Source organism: Gorilla gorilla, chromosome 22, assembly GCF_029281585.2.
Source record: "Gorilla gorilla gorilla isolate KB3781 chromosome 22, NHGRI_mGorGor1-v2.1_pri, whole genome shotgun sequence".
Taxonomy (NCBI): Eukaryota; Metazoa; Chordata; class Mammalia; order Primates; family Hominidae; genus Gorilla; species Gorilla gorilla.
Window position 1 is genome coordinate 16,506,636 of NC_073246.2, and position 21,172 is coordinate 16,527,807.

Below are 21,172 nucleotides of genomic sequence, written 5' to 3' on the forward strand. Positions count from 1 at the left end.
GTAATAAAGTATTGCCATGCTAGCCCCCTTGCAGTTTCTCTATCAGGTTCTCACCAAGTTTGTATTTGCTTTTGCCATTGGCTTCCGCCAGATATCCAAGAATTTCTTCCTTCAGTCGTCCAGGTTTCTATTCACATGTCATATAATAGGAGAGTAATTTTCTGATAGATCACCCTCCACACTTCCATACATCCTGTTTATTGGCCCTGATTAATTATTCCTCTAAGCAGTTAACATTACCTGATAATATGTTTGTTCATTTGATTATTGTCTGCATCTCCCACTAAGATGCATGCTCCATGAGACTTGAGACTTTGTCTGTTTTCTTTGAGTGTCTAGAGTACTTCCAAGCACAGAGCTGGCACTTGATATTATCTGAATAAATGAAACTTCTCATGTAGAACGTTGCAGATTTTTTTTTCTTGGAGGACATGTTTGGGTTACACGTCCTAAAATACCTTATATTTGCAAGAAAGGAAACTTGAAGGACATCTAGTTTAACACTGCCCACCATTACTGATAGGTGGACAGGTAGTCATTCACTGAATATAAAAAATGATGGGAAACTTCTCTTTAGTGAACTTGAATATTTTAATATAAAAGTTTAACCACATAGTTAACATCATTATTAATCAATATTATATTTTGCTTCATATCTTACCCAAAATTGCCTATGATAAATAAGAATGGACAGCCAATTTAAACCCTCATTGCACTTTATTAATTTCTACATTCAAGGTTGAAATCAAGGCAAAGATTCTTTGCTTAATTCAAAAGCCCTGAATAAAATATAATTCGGAAGCCCTTTAAAATTTTAGAGTTAGCCTTTTTCTTCTCTCTACTTCAACTTTCTCTGTCTTCATTATAAAATTATTTTGCTAACATGAATAAGAAATGTTAATTACTACTTGTGTTACTCTACCATTTCTAAGCTTCAGAAAAATGTACCACACATATTTTTCAGGTTTTTCTAGCATTATTTACAGAAGCTACAAAGAAATTATGTTTATGTCTTTTGAGTGTTAACATTTTTCTATGCCTTTCTCCATAGCCTGAATTAAATTTCTGTTTAAATATTACTTATGGTTTTGTTCTTGTCTTTTTAAGATTTGTCTTCCCCTATAGACTCCAGGCATGAAGTAAGGATTTTCATGTGTTGTTGCAACAGTACTTCCTGAGTGTCTAACGGAAAACCTGTCATAGAGTAGTTATTTTTTGAATGAGTGCTGGATTGTTGAAAAATATGCACACTATTTTATTAGGTTCACTAAATTCTTTTACAAATTACTAGGCCACCATTATTAACCAATGAACCTGAATGAACATGAGCTATCTTGTACAGGTTAATTCCAGAATTATAAACTAAATAGCAGTAGAATATATGTATGATTGTGGAGAATTAAAAATTTATACAAAATGCCAACTGAAAATAAAATTATATACAGTTTCTCTCTCTCTCCATATATATACACACGCACACACAAACAAATATATGTGGCCAGAGAGAGATTTATATGTATATATTACATTTATTACTTACAATTATGTAAATGTTGATTGACTATATAGTTATGTACAAGTTTACTCATAAATGTGAATATATACATAATAAATTAATAAAAAGGATCATTACTGAAATTAAATTATTTTAAAATATTACAGATAGTTATATTTGAAAATAAGCATAAGATCTAAAAACCTATTGATCTAAAAAGAATATATTACCTGTAAGGTTGCTGAATCAGGTTCAATGGTAAACAGTATTTTCAGTTTTCTTAGTAGACACCCCTTCTCTGTACTATTTTATTAGTTGTTGTTGTACCTGTCATTAATCACTTAGCATATGTGGCCCCTACTTTATGAGATAATATGGCAAACTTTGGAGTCAGAGAAAAGGTTGAGTTCTGCCTTTGTCATTTACTCACTCTGTAATTTAGAAGTAATTTTATTTGATGAAGCAAGCATATTTCTGCAATGGCAAAATAGATATACTAATAGTTCCTATGTTATAAATAGGTAAATTGTTATAGATAGATAAAGTTAGCATTGTGCTTATTTCATCGTGAGTGCTCAACTAAATGAACATATTATTGAAATTATTATCATGTAAACTTAATTTTATGGGAAGTTTTTCTTAAGCTACAGTTAAAATGTTCATAGTGTACAAATGTGTATGTAGCACTCACCAATGGGATGTTTCAGTGTACATTGAAGTGTGAGAGTCCAATTGAGCAGCCGTATGCTCTCCTTAACAAATTTACAGTTGGGCCACTTAATCTTGTTCTAATTTAAAGCAATTACAACTTACATAACATTTTATATCTATCTATCTAATAATGTGTATAAATACAATGTGTGTATATGTGTACATATATGTATACTCACATTGTTTTATAGTAGAAATACTCAGGAAATTTGGAATTGTCAGTGTCAGTTTGAATTCTATCTTTTCGGGTTCATGTTTTGCTTTCCCAAACATCTGTTAGGCTTCTTAAAATAAGATTTTACTTTTAATGCCCAGCACGGTACTGGGTACTGATAGAGACAGGAAACAGCCAACGGTCCCTTGCGAAACCTCCCCTTCGAGCCTAAAACAGTTTGAAGGCTGAAAAACCAGACTGCTGATCCTGGATGAAGCCCACCCTTTCCCAACCGATTCTCTCTTAATAATGCCCACCTGTGCACTGGGGGAAGGGGATGGAGCTATGGGAAGGTCGTGTGGTTTGCTGCAGGGAGGAGCCTGGCCTCTTTTGTTGTTATGTGGTAGCCTGGGATTCAATCTGTAAGGTAGGGGCCTGCTAGCAGGACTCGTGCTTTGCTGAGAGTTCCTCTTTTTTTTTTTTTTCCTTTTCACCCAATATACCCTGCCCTACTCACCCTACAATGTGTCTGTGTGCCTAAATTTTCCTGGTCATGTGACAAGAACCCACTGCTTTCCACAACGGTACTAAATAATGGTTTGTTCATTTATCACAAAAACATATGCAAGGCTATAATTTTAAAATGTATTCATTTTTCTTATTTTACTTTGCAAAAGTGACATTGTCTTCATAATATTTCATGATGTGTTTGCATAACATTCATAAAAATGGAATAAACTACGAACCTCAGTTGAATCATCTGGTTTTGATAAAGAATTATTCCGAAAACGATCGAAATTCCCAAAACTGCTGCTTCGCTATAAAATAGAAAAGAAAAAGGAAAGGAAACTTAGAGTTTATTTTCACTGCCCAAACTGATAAGTATATTAGATTATAGTTTAATAAGCACCGTCTCTTGCAAATACAGGGTTTAAAAAGCTCTTCTCTCTGGAATATCCACAGGCTGTGAAGGTATACCTATTAACATTTTTATATTTACAGTTGATCAAATGTCTTTCTATGCTCTTTGTCATAGCGTTAAGTAGGCACCTTGGAGAAAATCTTGGTTAAATTGTTTTAAATTTTTTATTTTAATTTTGCTCTTTGAAGTGGCAGCTGAAGAATCCATGAATTCCAAACTAAAGCTTCTTGAAATGAGCTAACCACAAACTTAACAGCATGTAGTACTAACCAACCAACCAATAAACAAATAACAACAACAAAACACAAACAAAAAGCAAGCATCTGAGTAGATCCACCATTACGCCTCACAAAGATCAAGTTTGTTCACACACTGGGGCCTGTGGGGTGGAGGGCAGGGAGAGGGAGAGCATCAGGAAAAATAGCTAATGCATGATGGGCTTAATACCTAGGTGATGGGTTGACAGGTGCAGCAGAACACCATGGCACATGTATACTTATGTAACAAACCTGTACATCCTGTACATGTACCCCGAAAATTAAAATAAAAATGAAAATAAAAGATCAAGTTTGTTAAAAAAAAAAAGAACATAAGTGCATTCTCTATTACCAACTCTTGATCATTTGAAATTCTCTGCTTGGTATCAGAAAAAGAAGGCACACACAGACTTACTAATAAATTGAAAGCAGCATTTAGGTATGCACAGTCCAAGGTTGGGAGTAAAATGGAATTTTTCCACATTTAACATAGAATTACAATGAGATCTCTGGGTGAGTTTCATTCACTGGTTTTGAGAAAAAGCTCAGTATGTTAATAGAAGATGTTGCCTTGAATACCTTTTGCTTACAAAGCTGCATTTTTATTATGCAACTCAATGTAGGCAGGCAATTATAAATAATTTCTGATATGCAACAAAATAAATGAATCCCTTAAACATATTTTAAAATTCTTTTGAGTCATTGAGTCAAAAAATTGATATTTCCTCACTATCTAATTTTATGCATTGTTTGGGATGGTGGATATCTGATGTTGGGTTCTTTGTGTACTCATAAACCCCGAGACTATTTTCTTTCTAAAGGACTTTATCTTATTTCAAGTTTATCATATTTTAAAAACAAACTGGTGGTACTGACATATAATCTGATAATTTAGAAAATTAATAATGGGAGTCAGTAATCTATAAAACCTTGTACAACAAGGCCTCCCTTAATGCTCTCGATGGGATCTCGGAAATCGCTACCTTAAGCAAAACCAGGTGTAACTAAATCCACTTTACCATAGGCTACTTGAAATCACAAGTTCAAATAACAAGTTCCTGTGATCTACTTCTCATCGCAAAAACATTATCAAATTTCTAAATAAAGACCCAAACACTTCTAATGGTAAACACTGAAACAAATGCGATCCATACATACATTTAAGAAAAATTAATTTAAAAAATTAACATAATTATTTCCCCAGTTATTCCAGCTCAGGGTTGCTGTGAGTGGCCAGAGCCTATCCCCACAACTCAGGGCACAAGGCAGGAACCAGCCCTGGACAGGGTGCTGCTCCATCGCAGGGCACACTGAAGCACACATCCACACTCATCATTGTGGAACAATTTGGACACGCCAATGCCAATTGACCTGGAATGCACTTCTTTGGGATGTGGGAGGAAACCCACACAGAAATGAGAAGATTGTGCAAACCCTGCACAGACAGTGACCCTGGTCAGGAACTGATTGTTTTTTCTCCATCAATATTATAACAAAATGATGTTGGAGAAAACTATGTTTTTGGAGGACCTGCTATATTGTCCTTTCAGAAATCACAGCCCATTTTAGTACAAGGCAACTTCAAGGGCTCCTAGTCCCTAGAAGTTCTTATGTCTCCCTACCAGCTATCTTTAAAGATTTTTGTTTCCCTTTTAAAAGAACTGAAATGAAAAGATCCTGACCTCTGGCAAGGGGTTAGCTTGATAGACGGTGTGATACAGAATATTGCCCCAAGGATGATAGCTGTGTTAGACACAATTAACGCCTTTTGCTGACTTGCCACCCCGGCTGAACGAGCCCTTCAGCCTGTGGTGAGAGGAGCAGAAACGAAAGCTGAAACTGAGAACCACACTGGAAAATACAAACTCTTCTTATGTAGTACTTACTAGCCTACAGTGGCTTCCCAGAATATGAATCACTCCAACTTGCCTAGGAGGTGTTTCCATCTGGCTGTCATTGCTCAGCAATCACAGAAGGGAATTGAGCGTATTGTTGTCCTGCTTATAAACAATCTGAACACACAGAAATCTATTACTCTTTTATATACTTGAAACCATTGTATGGCTGATTGGAGCCCATGCCCAAGGCAATTTTGTAGCCTACATATAGCCTGTTAAATATTAATGAGAGTAAGTGTGTGATTTCCACAATGGGATAATGGGTCCTGTTGCACAGGAGGGCACAGAATAGACTCGTTTCAGCATTTTGCTACACTATCTTCTTCCATTAAGTGATCAATAGCCACCACCTTTTAAAATTAATTCTCCCCTCATTATATCAATAAAGAAAAGCAGATTTAGGAGTCGTGGTTTAAGAAGGACACTGGACTATTACTTTGGGTTTTGTCAGTCATCTCATCACTAATTACTCAATAGCTTTATGCCATAGGAGCACATCAATCCATGTTAAGACACCCTTAAGAAGAAAATCTAAATATTTAAAAGAACATTTACATTTGTTCATTATTCTCTAGTTTAAAAGTTAGTAACTAACTTTCTCAGATGGTTTTATGATGTATAGATTATGGCTTATGACAAAAAAGGACTAATGTCTACTGTGAGGTCTGGACAATGAACACATTTATGACTTCTGTTCTTGTAAAGTTTTATGATAACAAGGTGAATTATGTGGAAACAAAGCTTGCTTCCTAAATAATAGTACTTAATAAATGAGAATGTGTTTGAATATTGATAATGTTGTTTATATAATTGTAATGTATTAGACTTAGTAAATATTATCTTATGACAGAAGTTCTTATCAAGACAGAGTTATTATATAAATAAGCAGCTGTCAAAAAGAAGATGAGCTTAAATAAAAATGCTATATATATTTTATATAATTCTTTGTGTCTGTTGACTTTAGATCATATTTAGTCTTTATACTCTACATGAATGTTTCCAGTCTTTCCTTATGCAATTAGAAATGCATTTGTAAAATGGCACAATACCTATAGAGGGAAATTTGGCAATATCTAGCAAAATTACATTTGCCCTTTGTCCCAAGAATTACATTTCTAGATGTCTTTATCAGCAATATATTTGTATATGAATTGTTTACATTTCCATATTCACTGTAGCACTTTTATATTATCAAAAAGCTGTAAAGCCTAATGTTCATCAAGAGGATACTGATTGAATAATATATGGTACATCCACACAATGCAAATGTATGAAGCTGTAAAAAATTAAATACATCTTTTTATATGCAACAGAATAACCTCTAACATACAGTGTAAGTAGAAAAAGTAAAATGGAGAAAAGTGCAATATATTGAAATACATCTAATGTCAAAATTCATGAGTTCATAAGGATACTAAAAAGAAAAATGCATCTGTTACAATGGGAAATGTTATAATTATATTCTGAAAACTAACAAATAAAGGGACAACTTAGACATTTAATCTGCCTTTCCTGTATGAAACCTATTTCATCAACTAAATAGTTCATCAACTAAATAGTTGATGAGGGGAAATTGTTCTGTATATGTTCATACTTCAGCTAATCAATTAAAAATGATGAAATAATAAGATTACCATTTTGCAAACCCCTAATGCAATGTTGGATCCAGGCAATGATCATCAATGGCCACTAAAATCACACAAAAGGAGATAACCAGAATATGTGCTTTGTGATGGAAGCATTAAATACAACTAATGAGATATTGTTTATAAGAAAGAAAGGAAGCAAGAAAGCAATCACACCAAGCTCTGTATCTAGCTACCACATTTAAGGAAAAAAAGAGACAGAAGAGCATGTTAAATGTTACCAAGAAGATACAGTCAGTCGGAAAAAATACAGACAAGAAAATACAGAGCAAAACAACCCAGCTTCTTCAGCAAATCACTATAAAAAATTTTAAGAAAGAGTTAAAGTATAAACTAAGAGACTTCAGAAACATATTATCCAAGTATAATCCATGAATCTTGTTTAAATATAGATCAAATAAACCACTATACCAAAAACATCAAAAGACAACTGGGTAAATTTTTTAAATGACTAGCTATTTGATGTTAAGGAAGTAATGTTACTCTCTTATGTACAATTTGAAATAATCTAGTGAGGAGCAGCAAATGTGCGGCTATGAGGAAGAAACACAATTGGCCATTCTTGAATCATTAGCTGGACGGTGGCTATATGGGGGTAGATTTTACTACTCTCTAATTTTACATATATTTAAAATGTTCCATAATAAATTGTTGGGTTATCAAAAGAAACATTTCTATATAATAGCTAAAATGATTTATAAAAGTTAGTGGTCTCATAACTTTATTTATTTATTTACTTATTTTGAGACCGAGTCTCCCTCTGTTATGCAGGCTGGAGTGCTCCATCTCGGCTCACTGCAAACTTCACCTCCTGGATTGAAGCTATTCTCCTGCCTCAGTCCCCCCGAGTAGCTGGGATTACAGGCATGCACCCCCATGCCCAGCTAATTTTTTTGTATTTTCAGTAGAGACAGGGTTTGACTGTGTCAGCCAGGCTGATGTTGAACTCCTGACCTCAGGCAATTCGCCAGCCTTGGCCTCCCAAAGTGCTGGGATTACAGGTGTGAGCTGCCATGCCCAGCCAGTTTCATAACTTTAATAAGGAATCAATTTGTTTAAAAACAATCATAATATGGTTTAGGTCATGGTTGTTTGGAAGTACAGAAAGGGAACAAAATAAACTTGTGTTTCCTAAATTCATTTTAATACAACTAACTTTTCTGATATAAATATGTGCCCTTGGATTGCTGTTTTCAAGACCATCTGCAATCACATGGTGCAGTTAACCTTCTTCCACACAGTCCACTTGGCTTACCCAAAAATAGTACAGAACCAGGGTCAGCTGGGGTGTTTGAACACATTTGTGTATGTGTGTTTCTATGCAATCTAATGAGTAATATAGAAGAACTTAAGGCGATTCTTTTTTTTATTAGTCACCTCTCCAGTTTTGCAAAACAATCCTAATTATTACAGAATATTGTTTCATGATATAAAGCTGGCAGTGTTCTTAGTTATCATCTAGCTCTTCTCAATAAGGAAACTGTTGAAACCAGAACTTGCAAAAAATTTCTTTTTAAAAATTCTCCACTCTGATATACTCTTCCCTATGCCATTCCATTACAGAATCTAGATCCTGTCTTCTTTCCAAGAGGCTTGCTTTCTGAGCAGAATAAAAATTATGGCAAAGTTAGTTTGATAGAAAGAATGAAACTAACTCGGTTTCCTAGAATACTGACCAGCCTGCATTTACGAACATGAATGAAAATTAGAGGGTCTCTATGTAGAAATCTGAATCAAGCTTCTGATCAAAACCAGAAGAACTTGACCCTCATTTTCTTTCTTAGCCAGCCACTAACTTTGGGAGTCTTCAAATGAAATCTCATCTCCAGCATGACTTAATATTTGGGTAAGGTGCTGGTGGAAAAGTTTCACAGTCTATTTCAAAGAAAAAATTTGCATATGTGAGTCACACATCTGCAGTACTTTGAAATATACTGGCAAATTAAAAATTACACACACTCTCCCAACAAGTTCTTACCTCTTCTAAATATTGCACAAAGAATGTTGGTTAGTAATGTACTCAAAGATCAGAATTCTGTTTCAGCACAACCTTGTATGAATATTCTACTATAATAAAAGCTAAATCTCAATAAGCTTGTCAGCCTTTATCCAAAGACACTCGAAGATTTAATTGTTCTAACTAACTCGGGTACTCAGATCTTTTGAAGAGGTGAAACAAATTTAACTCTTAAAATAATCAGTTAGAATTGCCTCAGTGTGATGTGGTACCAGTGGAATACACTTCAGTGGGGTATCAGGAAACTGACAGCTAAAAGACAACTAGAGCTGTAAAGCCTCGTCTTCGACACTCACATTTTATCCAGGGATAAAGGCAACCCAAAGCTCAAACATATATCAATGCTTTAAATATTTTCAATGTACATCTGGACTCTAAGAACAAAAGCTGGTCTATTCTATCTCTCTGGTTCAGTAACTTTTCCATCAACTGCAAAATAGCTTCAAGAAGTGCAGATTCTGATTCCACCACGGTTTTACAATGTTTTGTCAAAATTTCCATGCTAAAGATTTGCTTTCAGAAGTTGCTGTGACACTAGAAATGTTTTCTGCAAATTGAAACCATCTCCAAGATTACCTGAAGGAAAGAAACTAGAACTAAAAAAAAAAAAAAAAAAAAAATGCAGAATGATCCATAACCTCTAAAAGTGGTTATTCATACCAGCCTATTTTATGCAACAAGTTTGATGAGTAAAAAAGACTCAAATGTACAACCATATCTCATTCTTATTATTTACATTGTATCCATAGACTGTAAGTCATGCTACACTTCTGGGAAATGAATAGAAATTATGATATTCTATTTTACTCGAAAGGAGTTCTTAAATAATATTTTGATATGTTTTAAATATTAAAATTAAATAATACTGTTACATGTTTTAAATATTGCTTTTTCAGGTAGAAAGCATAAGATGGCCAAAGAATTGGTATAATCAATTCTTTAAAAAACTATTAAAAAGGAAATGAAAAGCTTTAGAAAATGTGCCCATGATGACACTACCGTGAACTGCTCAATTTGTTTTCCGTATTGTGAAACTTCTGCTTGGCCTACTCACTCCTATAAAATTATGTTATTGTGCACTTTCTATTCCTTCTTTCTCTTCTTCTCTAGCTAATAAGCCCATAAATAAGTACCACTAAAATAAATACTAAAATAAATAAATGGTACTTCTTGGTCCTCCTGGAATTCTTTCATTATGCCAACACTTCCTTAAAATTCTCAAGAATTTCCCCAGGGAACCCAGTTTTATGCCTGCCCCAGCCCATAAGGCACCCTCTGCCTGCCTCTGGGCTGCAAGGCAGATGTACTAAAAAAAGGCTCTGTGCTTATGTCCTGCTCCCCTGAGGATCTGTTTTGGCCCAACCTCTGAACCTTTACCAGCCCCATTGGAAAATGGTATTTGCTCATTGCTCTCTTTGGAGAGTTTGGACACTTAATGTAAAATGTAACACACCACAAATGCACATTCTCCCAGCCTGTACATATGTTCAATTATTTCTCCAAACTTTATTGAAGGTATTTTTTTCATTACTTTTACTCAAGTGTGTGCTAATTCCTTAACCAATACAACAACTTTCAGATTATTTGTCCCCAAATTCTTGCCCCTCTAATCATCTAAAGTACCATGTCTCATCATCTCATTCTTCTTTCCAAAATGTAAAGCTTGCTCCACATTGCCATGACCGTTACCGAGAGCTTTCCATCTGCCAAACTCCATGCCATGCTATTTATCCGTAATTATTTCATTAGATAAACACAATCCCCCTCTGAGTTAGGCATTAACTTCTCCAATTCACAGATGATGAGAACTGAGGCTCAGAGTGTTTAAATAGTTTTTCCTCAGTCAACAAAATAAAGCTCATACTCAGCATTCAGTGCATGTGTGATTCTGTATAGTAACAGGTAACGCTAGTCAATCTGATTTAGCAGAATTTCTAACACTTCTTGCTGGCCACTGTGGACGAACTCACTTATATCTCTAAGCTTTTGCTCCTACTGTTTTTTGTTCAAGGAATATTGGTCTTCTTTTATTCCACCTACTCAAACCCAGCGCATTCTTCAAGGGCAGGATTAAGTCTCACCTCCCTTAGGAAACCCTTTTATGATGCCATTTAGTGAACGTTTTAGTGCATATTGATTGCTGTTATTACATGCTGTATCTCCAATGGATAAAAATCCTACAGTCGTGAGACCTGGGCAAAACCATGGCAAATGACAGATCCTACATTACTTTTCAAGTTAAATGTCAAAAATCTTACATCTCACAGTTACACAAAACTAAATTAGAACTTAATCATGTTGCAACTAATGACAATAATTTGTTGATGTTTAAGGACCATAAGGGTTTGCATCATGTAATTTAACATAAATACACTAAGTGGCTTCTATGGCTCAACTTAGTACTCAGAGTAAGGGCTGTCGGTATGAATAAATAAGAATCAACCCTGAGAGAAATGTATACTATATTAGTACCATGGACCAAATCATTTCAAACCATAAGAGCTAAATAGAATCCTGTTCAAATGAAAGATACACAAATATAGAATCAATTCCTATAAGCAGATTATATTCATATAGAAAATAAAAGAAGTTAAAATGTATAGCAGATGTCAACTTGGAAATCTGCATTCATTCATTTACAAATACTCATTTGTATTGACTACTTAGTACCTGAAAGGCATTTTGTGTGCCTATGCCTATACCTACTTAATTTATAGTTTGTCTACAGAATGGTACACTAAAATAATCACAGATTTTGGGAGTAAAATTAGCTGGAATCAATATAATTTGAATTCACTTAACCATTTTCAAAAATTAGTAGATTTGTATAATTGTTAAACAAGAGGCTCTTTAGAAATAATCACCAAATCTGACCAGGCGCAGTGGCTCACGCCTGTAATCCCAGCACTTTGGGAGGCCAAGGCAGGTGGATCACGAGGTCAGGAGATCCAGACCATCCTGGCTAATACGGTGAAACCCCATCCCTACTAAAAATACAAAAAAATTAGCCGGGTGTGGTGGCGGGTGCCTGTAGTCCCAGCTACTTGGGAGGCTGAGGCAGGAGAATGGCGTGAACCTGGGAGGCAGAGCTTGCAGTGAGCCGAGATCGAGCCACTGCACTCCAGCCTGGGCAACAGAGCGAGACTCCGTCTCAAAAAAAAAAAAAAAAAAGAAAGAAATAATGACCAAATCCGAAGATTGTGATTGCTAAAGTGATGATAAGTAAGAAAGGTAGTGGAACACATGCTATGTATAAGATGGGTCACTGGATGATAAAAAATGTGTCTAGTATCTAATATAATTCTCTCCCAAACTTTCATAGGAGAGAAATAAATACTGTCTCTAGTAAACATAATCATTTAGGTCACTATAAAAATGTTTTTTATTTGTTATAGGGATATTTCACTGAGATTTTTCATTGTCTGGATGAACTATCTCTTGAAACTAAAATTGGCAAAAAGTTTTCAACTCATGCACTAGCATGGATAGTTTGTCGAAGTTTCATGAAGAGCTGTGTTGAGAAGCGTTCTAAAGCCACTTTCAGAGTTAAAAAGTCATGATTAACTGTGTCCACAGTGGTTACAGAAGATAGTGGGTGTTTAGGGGAAGAAGAGAGGAACTGCATTTGCCACCTCTACTCAAATTATTTCCCTGAGCATATTTTGCATTACTAATTTTGTTATCTAGGTACCTTGATACAGGGAGGGCAATTCAAAAGATGGATGACTGAAATTTTCAATTTGCAAAAAATATACATTATTCTTCCATAAGTTTGGAAATTAACTGTCTTTTCTATGCATATTTTATTTTTCTATTTACTATAGAATATTAAATAATATTTTAACTAGCCACATCATTTTCAACTATTTTAATTCTATAACTAAACTTCAAAAACAAATAATTCTACAAATAAATAATTCTGCCTAAATAATACTGCTGTATAGGATATGGCAAATAGACAAAAGGTAATATTGAAGATGATGGTTTAAAAAAGCAACTATTAGTTAAGAGAAGAATAACTTTGAGTATTGATCTCAATAGACCTTACTACATTAACCATAAACTTAAATACCAGATTTATTCTGGTTTTCGTAATAAGTGACTGATTTTTCTGTTTGTTGTACTGTTAATAAGATTTATCATACGTATTTTGCATAGTGTGATTAATCTAAAAGACAAACTATTAAAAGTATAAAAGAGAAATTATGTCTATTCAATTTTATCATCAAAGGAGTTAAAAAAGAAAACCCAAGAATAACTTATTATTAGCTAAGTTAAATTGAGCAATTTCTTTCAGGATCTTAGATGTAAGCTTTTTTTTTTTTTCTTTTCAATAATCAGAGAGAGGAAATCTTGAAAATTTTTTATTATCTAACATGATGGAAGAATGTGCAGTACTTTTAAGCCCCAAAACTTTTAAACATATGTGATCATTGAGTATGCTAACAAAACTTTAGTTTCCTGAAATATTTCCTAACAGTTTACCCATCTCATCTTTACACTAGTAAATTCCAGTCACTCCAGTTTTTAAAATAAAATAAAATTATCACCAAGAGGCAAACATTTATAGTACTCATTACTTTGAAATTATGGTTAAATAAAGATGTAAAAATTAAGTTGGGAAAACAAAATCCTTTTAACCAACTTTCCTATCAAATTATCTGGAACAAAATCTCCCTTTTACTTCCATTAGTCTTAAAAGTCCTCTGCATTCACTTGGCCTCTGGGTACACAGCAACCTTTCTAAAGGTCTGCCCAAGGGATATTTTAGTCATTCTGTGATCTCCTTGAACACAACTAATGACAAACAATAAGCTAATTCTCAAAAAGTTTTTTTTTTGAGTCATTTTTACTACTTTTAAATGAATGTGTCTGATACATGAATTTGGGCCCCCTGATTAATGGTCACCGCCAGCCCAGCTTCTGGAGTTGTAATGTTTCCGTGAGCTTCCCTCCAGCAGAGCTCGACCATTAATCCAGTGGCATATGTCAGCTCAGCAGAGCAAGGTCACTCTTCTGCTTCAAGGGGAACCTTTTTAGAAATAATAAAACTGACAGAAAGTTCTTTTTTGCATGCTTTATGCCACCTGAGGTTGAGTGCTGCAGTTAATATCATAAAGCTTATAAACATTCCCATCCCAGGAAGCACCCGCTGCTGCTGGTCTTAGGAATTTAAACACTTTTTTTCTTAGTAAGAACAGACATGTTTATGTGGGGGCAAATATATGGTATGTAATCCCAAATAGAGGAAGAATGGGTGGGAAAATAAAACAGTAAGTTCATGTTAGGAAGTTTGGAAGAGATGTTAGTGTCCTATAACTATTTTTATTGTCAATTACATTTATTTACCTTTTAGCAAACTGGGATTTGGTTAGATGAATACTTCAATCTCTTGAGGGGGTTAATAGCAGAGTTGAAATATAAGAGTAGTGGTAAAAAGAAACTCAGTTTATAATCACTCCTTGACCTATAATAATGTAATGTTCAATAATTGTAGAACATTTATCTTTGAAGGAACTGTATTTTTAAAGTTATAAACATTTGTTTTATTGGTAATGACTTTTTCATAATTGATAATTAAATACAGTGAGATAGTCATAATCTTAAAGTAATTTGAAATTTTTAGATGTCCTAACATACAAATCAAACAAAAGATAAAAGATGATTGCTATGTAATAACTTACAATATAAAGAAACTATAATCATAAGTATTACAAAATGTATATATTTAATATTTTATTACTTTTATTATGTAATTATTTATTTATTTATTGAGACAGGGTCTCTTGCTCCAGGGTTGCCAAGACTGGAGTGCGGTGATGTGATCATAGCTCACTGTAACCTTGAACTCCTAGGCTCCAGCAATCTCCTACTTCAGCTTCTTGAGTAGCTGGGGCTACACATGTGCACCACCATGCTCAGCTAATTTTTATTTTTTTTATTTTTTGTAGAGACAAAGTCTCACTATGTTGCCCAGGCTGGTCTTGAACTCCTGTCAAGCGATCCTCCCACTTCAGCCTCCCAAAGCATTGGGATTACAGGTGTGAGCCACCATGCCCAGCCACTCTTATTTAATTAAAAATAGCAGTAGCATAACTGTAACCACGTAAAGTATTCAGGGGAAAAAAAACCCCAGATAATTCCAATTTGCTCTTTTTAACCAAATACTGAGACGAATGCCATATCACTATGTAGATTTTGATACAAGGTAAATTTGACTTGACTCTTACTCCAGGAGTTTAAGCTGTTAAAACTATAAAAAATATAGTAAAGAAACTGAGTTATTTAATTGTATTCATTTTCCTTTTGTAGAGAAAACGCACCTGGAAGTGAAGCCAGTTAGCAACTTAGCTCAATCCTTTTAGGAAGCCAATACATTGGTCAGGTATCACGTCTCTATGTCCAGGGTCAGGCCCTCACCTCAACAAGTATGGGAACTTTATTTTTTAAGCTTGCAGAAATATACAACTTCAAGGTGACTAATTCATAAACCAAACTGATAAGATATCAAAAATGGCAATACTAACCAAGCGAGCATTGATTTGCTGTGGGAAATTCATCTGCCAAGAAAAATGCATATTCATGTTGACTGATCAAAAAATTGTTTCCCCTGAAAGAAACACTACACAGGACACCAGATCATTGCTGGAAGTTTGCTTGATTCATGTGGTGGTCAAAGTAAAGTCAATTAAGTGGTATTAAGACTAGAGACATGAAGTTCTTCTCCTAGCCTTAGGTACACATCTTACCTAAGAGAAGTCTGTCCAGCCAAAAGGGATATTTGCTTCAGCTGTTTTGCATGATTTGCAGACACGGTGGCAAATTTCTACTCTCCCACCTATTTCTAGGCTGTCTGCAAAGCAACACCCTTTTGCTAATACTTTTTGTCTTTAAGGCAGATTACATTACAATGTGTGATTATTTTGATTCTAGGAATGGTTACTTTGTTTTGATGTGGGTGTTACCCAGATCTTTATCAGTGACGCATCTACAAACTATCTTCTGGAGTAGACTACTTCTGTAGATGACTAATATTATCCATTAGTCATTTCACACTCATTATACATATATTGAGAAATCACTACTATGTTCTATACTATCAATGTTTTCAGTGGTAGCCAAAGTGGTATAAAAAGCACACAGAATCTGAAAGTCATGTAGACCGGGTTAAATCCCTCTTGAATCCTCAACAAAAATCCCAGGGATGCAAATATGAGTCAGCTACATCCCCTGATCCTCTGTTCTTGATGGTGAATCTAGTTGGGAGCACATACTGAAAAACTGTGAGTTTAAACAACAACAACAACAACAACAACAAACAGAGAAATGTGGAACAAGCACAATGAAAATAGAAAGGAGGGAGAGATTTTTTTTTTTTTTTTTTGAGACGGAGTCTCGCTGTCGCCCAGGCTGGAGTGCAGTGGCGCGATCTCGGCTCACTGCAAGCTCCACCTCCCGGGTTCACGCCATTCTCCTGCCTCAGCCTCCCGAGTAGCTGGGACTACAGGCGCCCACTACCACGCCCGGCTAATTTTTTGTATTTTTAGTAGAGACGGGGTTTCACCGTGTTAGCCAGGATGGTCTCGATCTCCTGACCTCGTGATCCGCCCACCTCGGCCTCCCAAAGTGCTGGGATTACAGGCGTGAGCCACCGCGCCCGGCCTTTTTTTTTTTTTTTTTTGAGACGGGGTCTCTCTCTGTCTCCCAGGCTGGAGTGCAGTGGCGCGATCTCGGCTCACTGCAAGCTCCGCCTCCCGGGTTCACGCCATTCTCCTGCCTCAGCCTCCCAAGCAGCTGGGATTACAGGCGCCCACCACCAGAAGGAGAGATTATTAAATGGACATGTACTACCAGCTAGGAAGCTTACATATGGTAATTTTCTTAATTCTCACATCAACCGTATGTGACATGCTTTAAGACTTCCCCTTTTCCTGATTACCACAATGAGGCTCAAGAGGCTTAAGAAAATGTTCAAAGTCCCCTGGTTAAGAAAGATCAAAGTAAGACATTCACACTCAGGTCTCTATGCCTTTAGTTCACGTTACCTACTGCTCTGCTAGACTGACCCTAATACACTACCCTGGGGTAACTGATGGAGGCTTTCTTGAGGAAGTGACAGTCCACCTATAAATTCGAATAGATAAGAATTCATGAGTTGGAAAAAAAGCACAGAGCATTTTAGGCTAAGAGAAGCACAGACAGAAATGTATGAGAGTGGTCAGATCATCAGGAACACGGGCCTCACTCTACCAACCAAACCAGAAGATCTGGTATTAGGGCCCAGAAATAGGTATTTTTATAAAACACCCCAGATGATTTTAATATTAGGTTGGTGCAAAAGTAATCACGGTTTTTGCTATTATTTTTAATATGCAGCCAGAAAGCATGGGTCAAGGGGGCCAAACAGATGTTTTACTTTTTAGTTTTCAAATGATTCCTAATAGAGGTCTAGTGGGTTGTGGCAGAGTTACATTTGGATGCGAGGAAGGAAAGAATAACAAAGACTGGAGAGTGTAGGTAAAGGCAGTCAAGTCAAATGTGGGGCTGGCAGCATGAAGGGATTGGTCAACTGGAAGTGGAGAAAGATCTAGAGTAATTGGAAGGAAGGAAACAACTAAAAACCTAATCCTCACTTCCAATTAGTACAAGCTCACAGACTATGTTATGAGCTGAATTGACTCCCACAAATTCGTATGTTTGAAGCCCTAACACCTTGTACCTCAGACCATGACTGTATTTGGATATAAAGCCTTTAAAGAGAAAATCAAGTAAAAAATGTGACCATTAGGGTAGGACCTAATCCGTTCCTACTGGTGTCCTTATAAGATGATGTTTGGACACACAGAGAAAGACATCAGGAGCACACAGACACAGATGAAGAGGCAATAAAAGGGCAGCCATCTACATGTCAAAAAGAAAGGCCCAGAACAGATCCTTCCTTGAAAGTTCTCTGTGAAACCCACCCTGCCAGCACCTTGATCTTGGGTTTCCAACCTCCAGAAGTGTGAGAAAGTGGATTCCTGTTGTTAAAGCTACTTAGACTCTGATATTTTGTTATGGCAGCTCTAGCAAACTAATACAGACTAAGTGAAGGAAGGAGGGGGACTTAGCCAGCTGTGGTGACAAATGGCTCTCTCTATCTATGCAAGAATCACTTCATCTACCAACAGAGATAGTTTAAAATCTTCTGCTATTATTAATCAATTCTTAATGGAGGACATTTTTATTTTCTACTAAGAAGCTAATATGAATGTCTTGTTTCTTTCTGAAAGTTCATTGAAATCTTTAACACTAGAAAGGAGGAGAAATGGATCAGTTTGGTAATGATAAATTTGGAAACGGATATGTAAAGCATGGACTTGATTCCATTATTGTAAAAACAAACAAACAAACAAAAAAAACAAAAAAACACAGTTTTCAGGGATTTTGAAACTATTTATGTCCAAAGCAAGGCAAAGAAAGACTAAAGAGATAAGTGTCTGATTAAATTGATTTTTAACAAATCCAGCATCTTGGTAGTCAAGGTAGTGACCTTATAAAGCTTCCTATAAAATATAATATCCAAATTTCCAAACAAAGGGGAGGCTACACTTCTGTCATTTCTCTAGCTATTCATCTGATCTTTCTGAATATTATCTGAACACTTTTCAAGTATAGCTAATACATTTGGCCCCAAACATTTTGCTACCTGCTTGGGATAAAACTTGATTACAGATTCATATTCTGTAAAATGGAAAAGCTAAAATGTATTAGTGCTTTGTTTGGAGAGAAGTGGTCAAGGCTAAAAATTATTTAAAAGGTGCACTACAAATTAAAATAAAATCCAATGGAAAATTATATGTTTAAGAAAGAAGAAGAAGCCTTTGGAAAGTGAGACATCAATTTAGGGGTGAATTTCTGGTGACTGTAAACAATGGAATGAGGCCATTTCTCCTTGGCATGCAAGCACCAACTGGAAGCAAGAATGGGACAGGACAGTGGAAACTTTCTGTCTGCCATCTTTAGACAGCATGTAGTAAGTTACCTATAAATATCCAAATGGATAAAGTAAGTACAAATATATCCCAAATTTAGAGTCTTCTCAACACCCAAGTCAACTGGGCCGTTCCTTTGTCTGAACCACAGTTATCCCTTGCCTGGTTTCTGCAATAGTCTGTTAACTGGTCTCACTCCCTTCAGTATATTTGAAACACAAAAGCCAAAATAAACCCACTAAACTGTAGGCCAGATTCTGTCACTTCTCAAACATCTTTCAACACTAGCTAAAATTCTTTTAATGGCCTAGAACGCCTTCAGTGATCCAGCTCTTTGCGGCTGCTCTTCCCGCTGTGTACTCTGCCCCACTGCTTCTCAAACACACCAGAGACAGTCCCATTTCAAGGCCTTTGCACTTGCTCTTCCCTCTGCCCAAAGTACAGTTTCCTTCACCAATCCCAAGACCAGCTCCTTCACTTTCTTCCGGTCCTTTTTCCAATGTCCCATTCTCACCAAGGCTTCTCTAGTTCTTCATATTTCAAATCCTTCTTTTCTGTTAATTTTTTTTTCTTCTTGGCACCTATCATTATCTAGCATACTGTATATTTTACTTATTTATCCTATTTATTGTCTGTCATCCCCAGTAAATATGGGATCTTTTGTTCACCTTGGTATCGCCAGTGTATTGTCCATAATAAGCATTTAATAGACATTTGTTGCACTGAAGGATAAATGAATGAATGAATGCATGGATTAGTGAATTAACTTTTAAGTCTTTTGAAAAGTAGAAAAAAGTGCTGCCAGGTTGGAAAACTTTAAAAATTCTTGATGTCCAGTCACATTTTATATTAGGTATATAAGAATATTTGGGGATGGAACCCAATCATCAGTTTTTTTTTTAAAGCTCTTTAGTGATTCAAATATTCGGCCTAGCCTCCAAAAACCATCGACCTAGAGCATCATTTCCAAATTATGAAGTGCTCACAGAACTGCTGAGTATCTTGTTAAAATGTATGTTTTCATTTCATAGGCCTGGGGGAGACTGGAAAATGCACATGGCTAACAAGCTCCTGGAATGCCCGTGCTGTTGCTCTATAGGACCACAGTGAGTAGCAAATTCTTAGATTCAAGTCAGCCTTGATGAACCTTGAGACACATTTTAACATGTTCTAGACTTCATTTTCTCCTGACTTGTCTTATTTGGTTTTATGTTTGCATTATAGTTTATCAAAAATACTTTTTAAAATGCTATAAATGCTACATAAACACAAAAATGAAGACAACCTTTTGAGATATCTGGTTTTTTGTTTTGTTTTGTTTTTGGAGCGGACGGAGGTAATAACTAGAAGTTAAAATAAATATTTACTTATAGCCACCGTTTTTTAAAGGGGAAAAGAGTAAATCTAACATATTACCTACATTTTATATCACGTATTTTATTCCAGAAAACTCTGTTTGAAAAGGCAAACATTCAACAAAAATTGTACCCCAGATGAAGAAGTAATAGAGAGTAGAAGGAGAGAGACACAGGCTTAGAAGCAGAAAAACTGTGCCATAAATCCCAAATCTTTTAACTTGTGGAAAATTTTTGCATCTACAGGGCTTTTTTCTTCTTTGTAAATTGGAAATAAAAATAATGTCTACCTCCTGGGGTTTTGAGAAGATTAAACATAATAATGGACATGAGCACTTTGGACAAGTACCTGGCCTCAAGTAAGCACCAGTGCATATAAATACTTCTTCTCTTTCTTATACCTGGTTAGATAAGAGTTAAAAATGTATCCTAGCAGTCTTGATACAAAAAAACAGTGAAGAAAGCTCTTTAATGGTACAACTATGTGTCATCCTTGTCTAGGAGCATAAATTTGCACAGCAGGCAGTGCAGTGAAAACAGCTCATAATCAACTCATCACCTCTCATCATTGCTAGGATCAAATGCAAATGGGAAAGAATGCCACTTCAGTCATTGCTAGTGAAAATTAGCATCTGTGACACTAATGGTGTCTCATTTAGTATGCACTTTAGATTAAAAAGAATGGTTAAAAAAAAGGCTATTTCCAGAACTGTCATTATTCTAACGTTTCCCTCAAAAATAAC

General features: G+C 35.6%; 1 protein-coding gene across 1 annotated transcript in view; it reads right to left on the bottom strand.

The window, feature by feature from the left end:
- SAMSN1 (SAM domain, SH3 domain and nuclear localization signals 1) overlaps window positions 1-21,172 on the bottom strand; it is a 137,431-nt gene that overhangs the window by 32,868 nt on the left and 83,391 nt on the right. Inside the window, 1 exon segment of the mRNA XM_063702748.1 lies at window positions 3,107-3,178. Coding sequence (XP_063558818.1) covers window positions 3,107-3,178 — 72 coding nt within the window.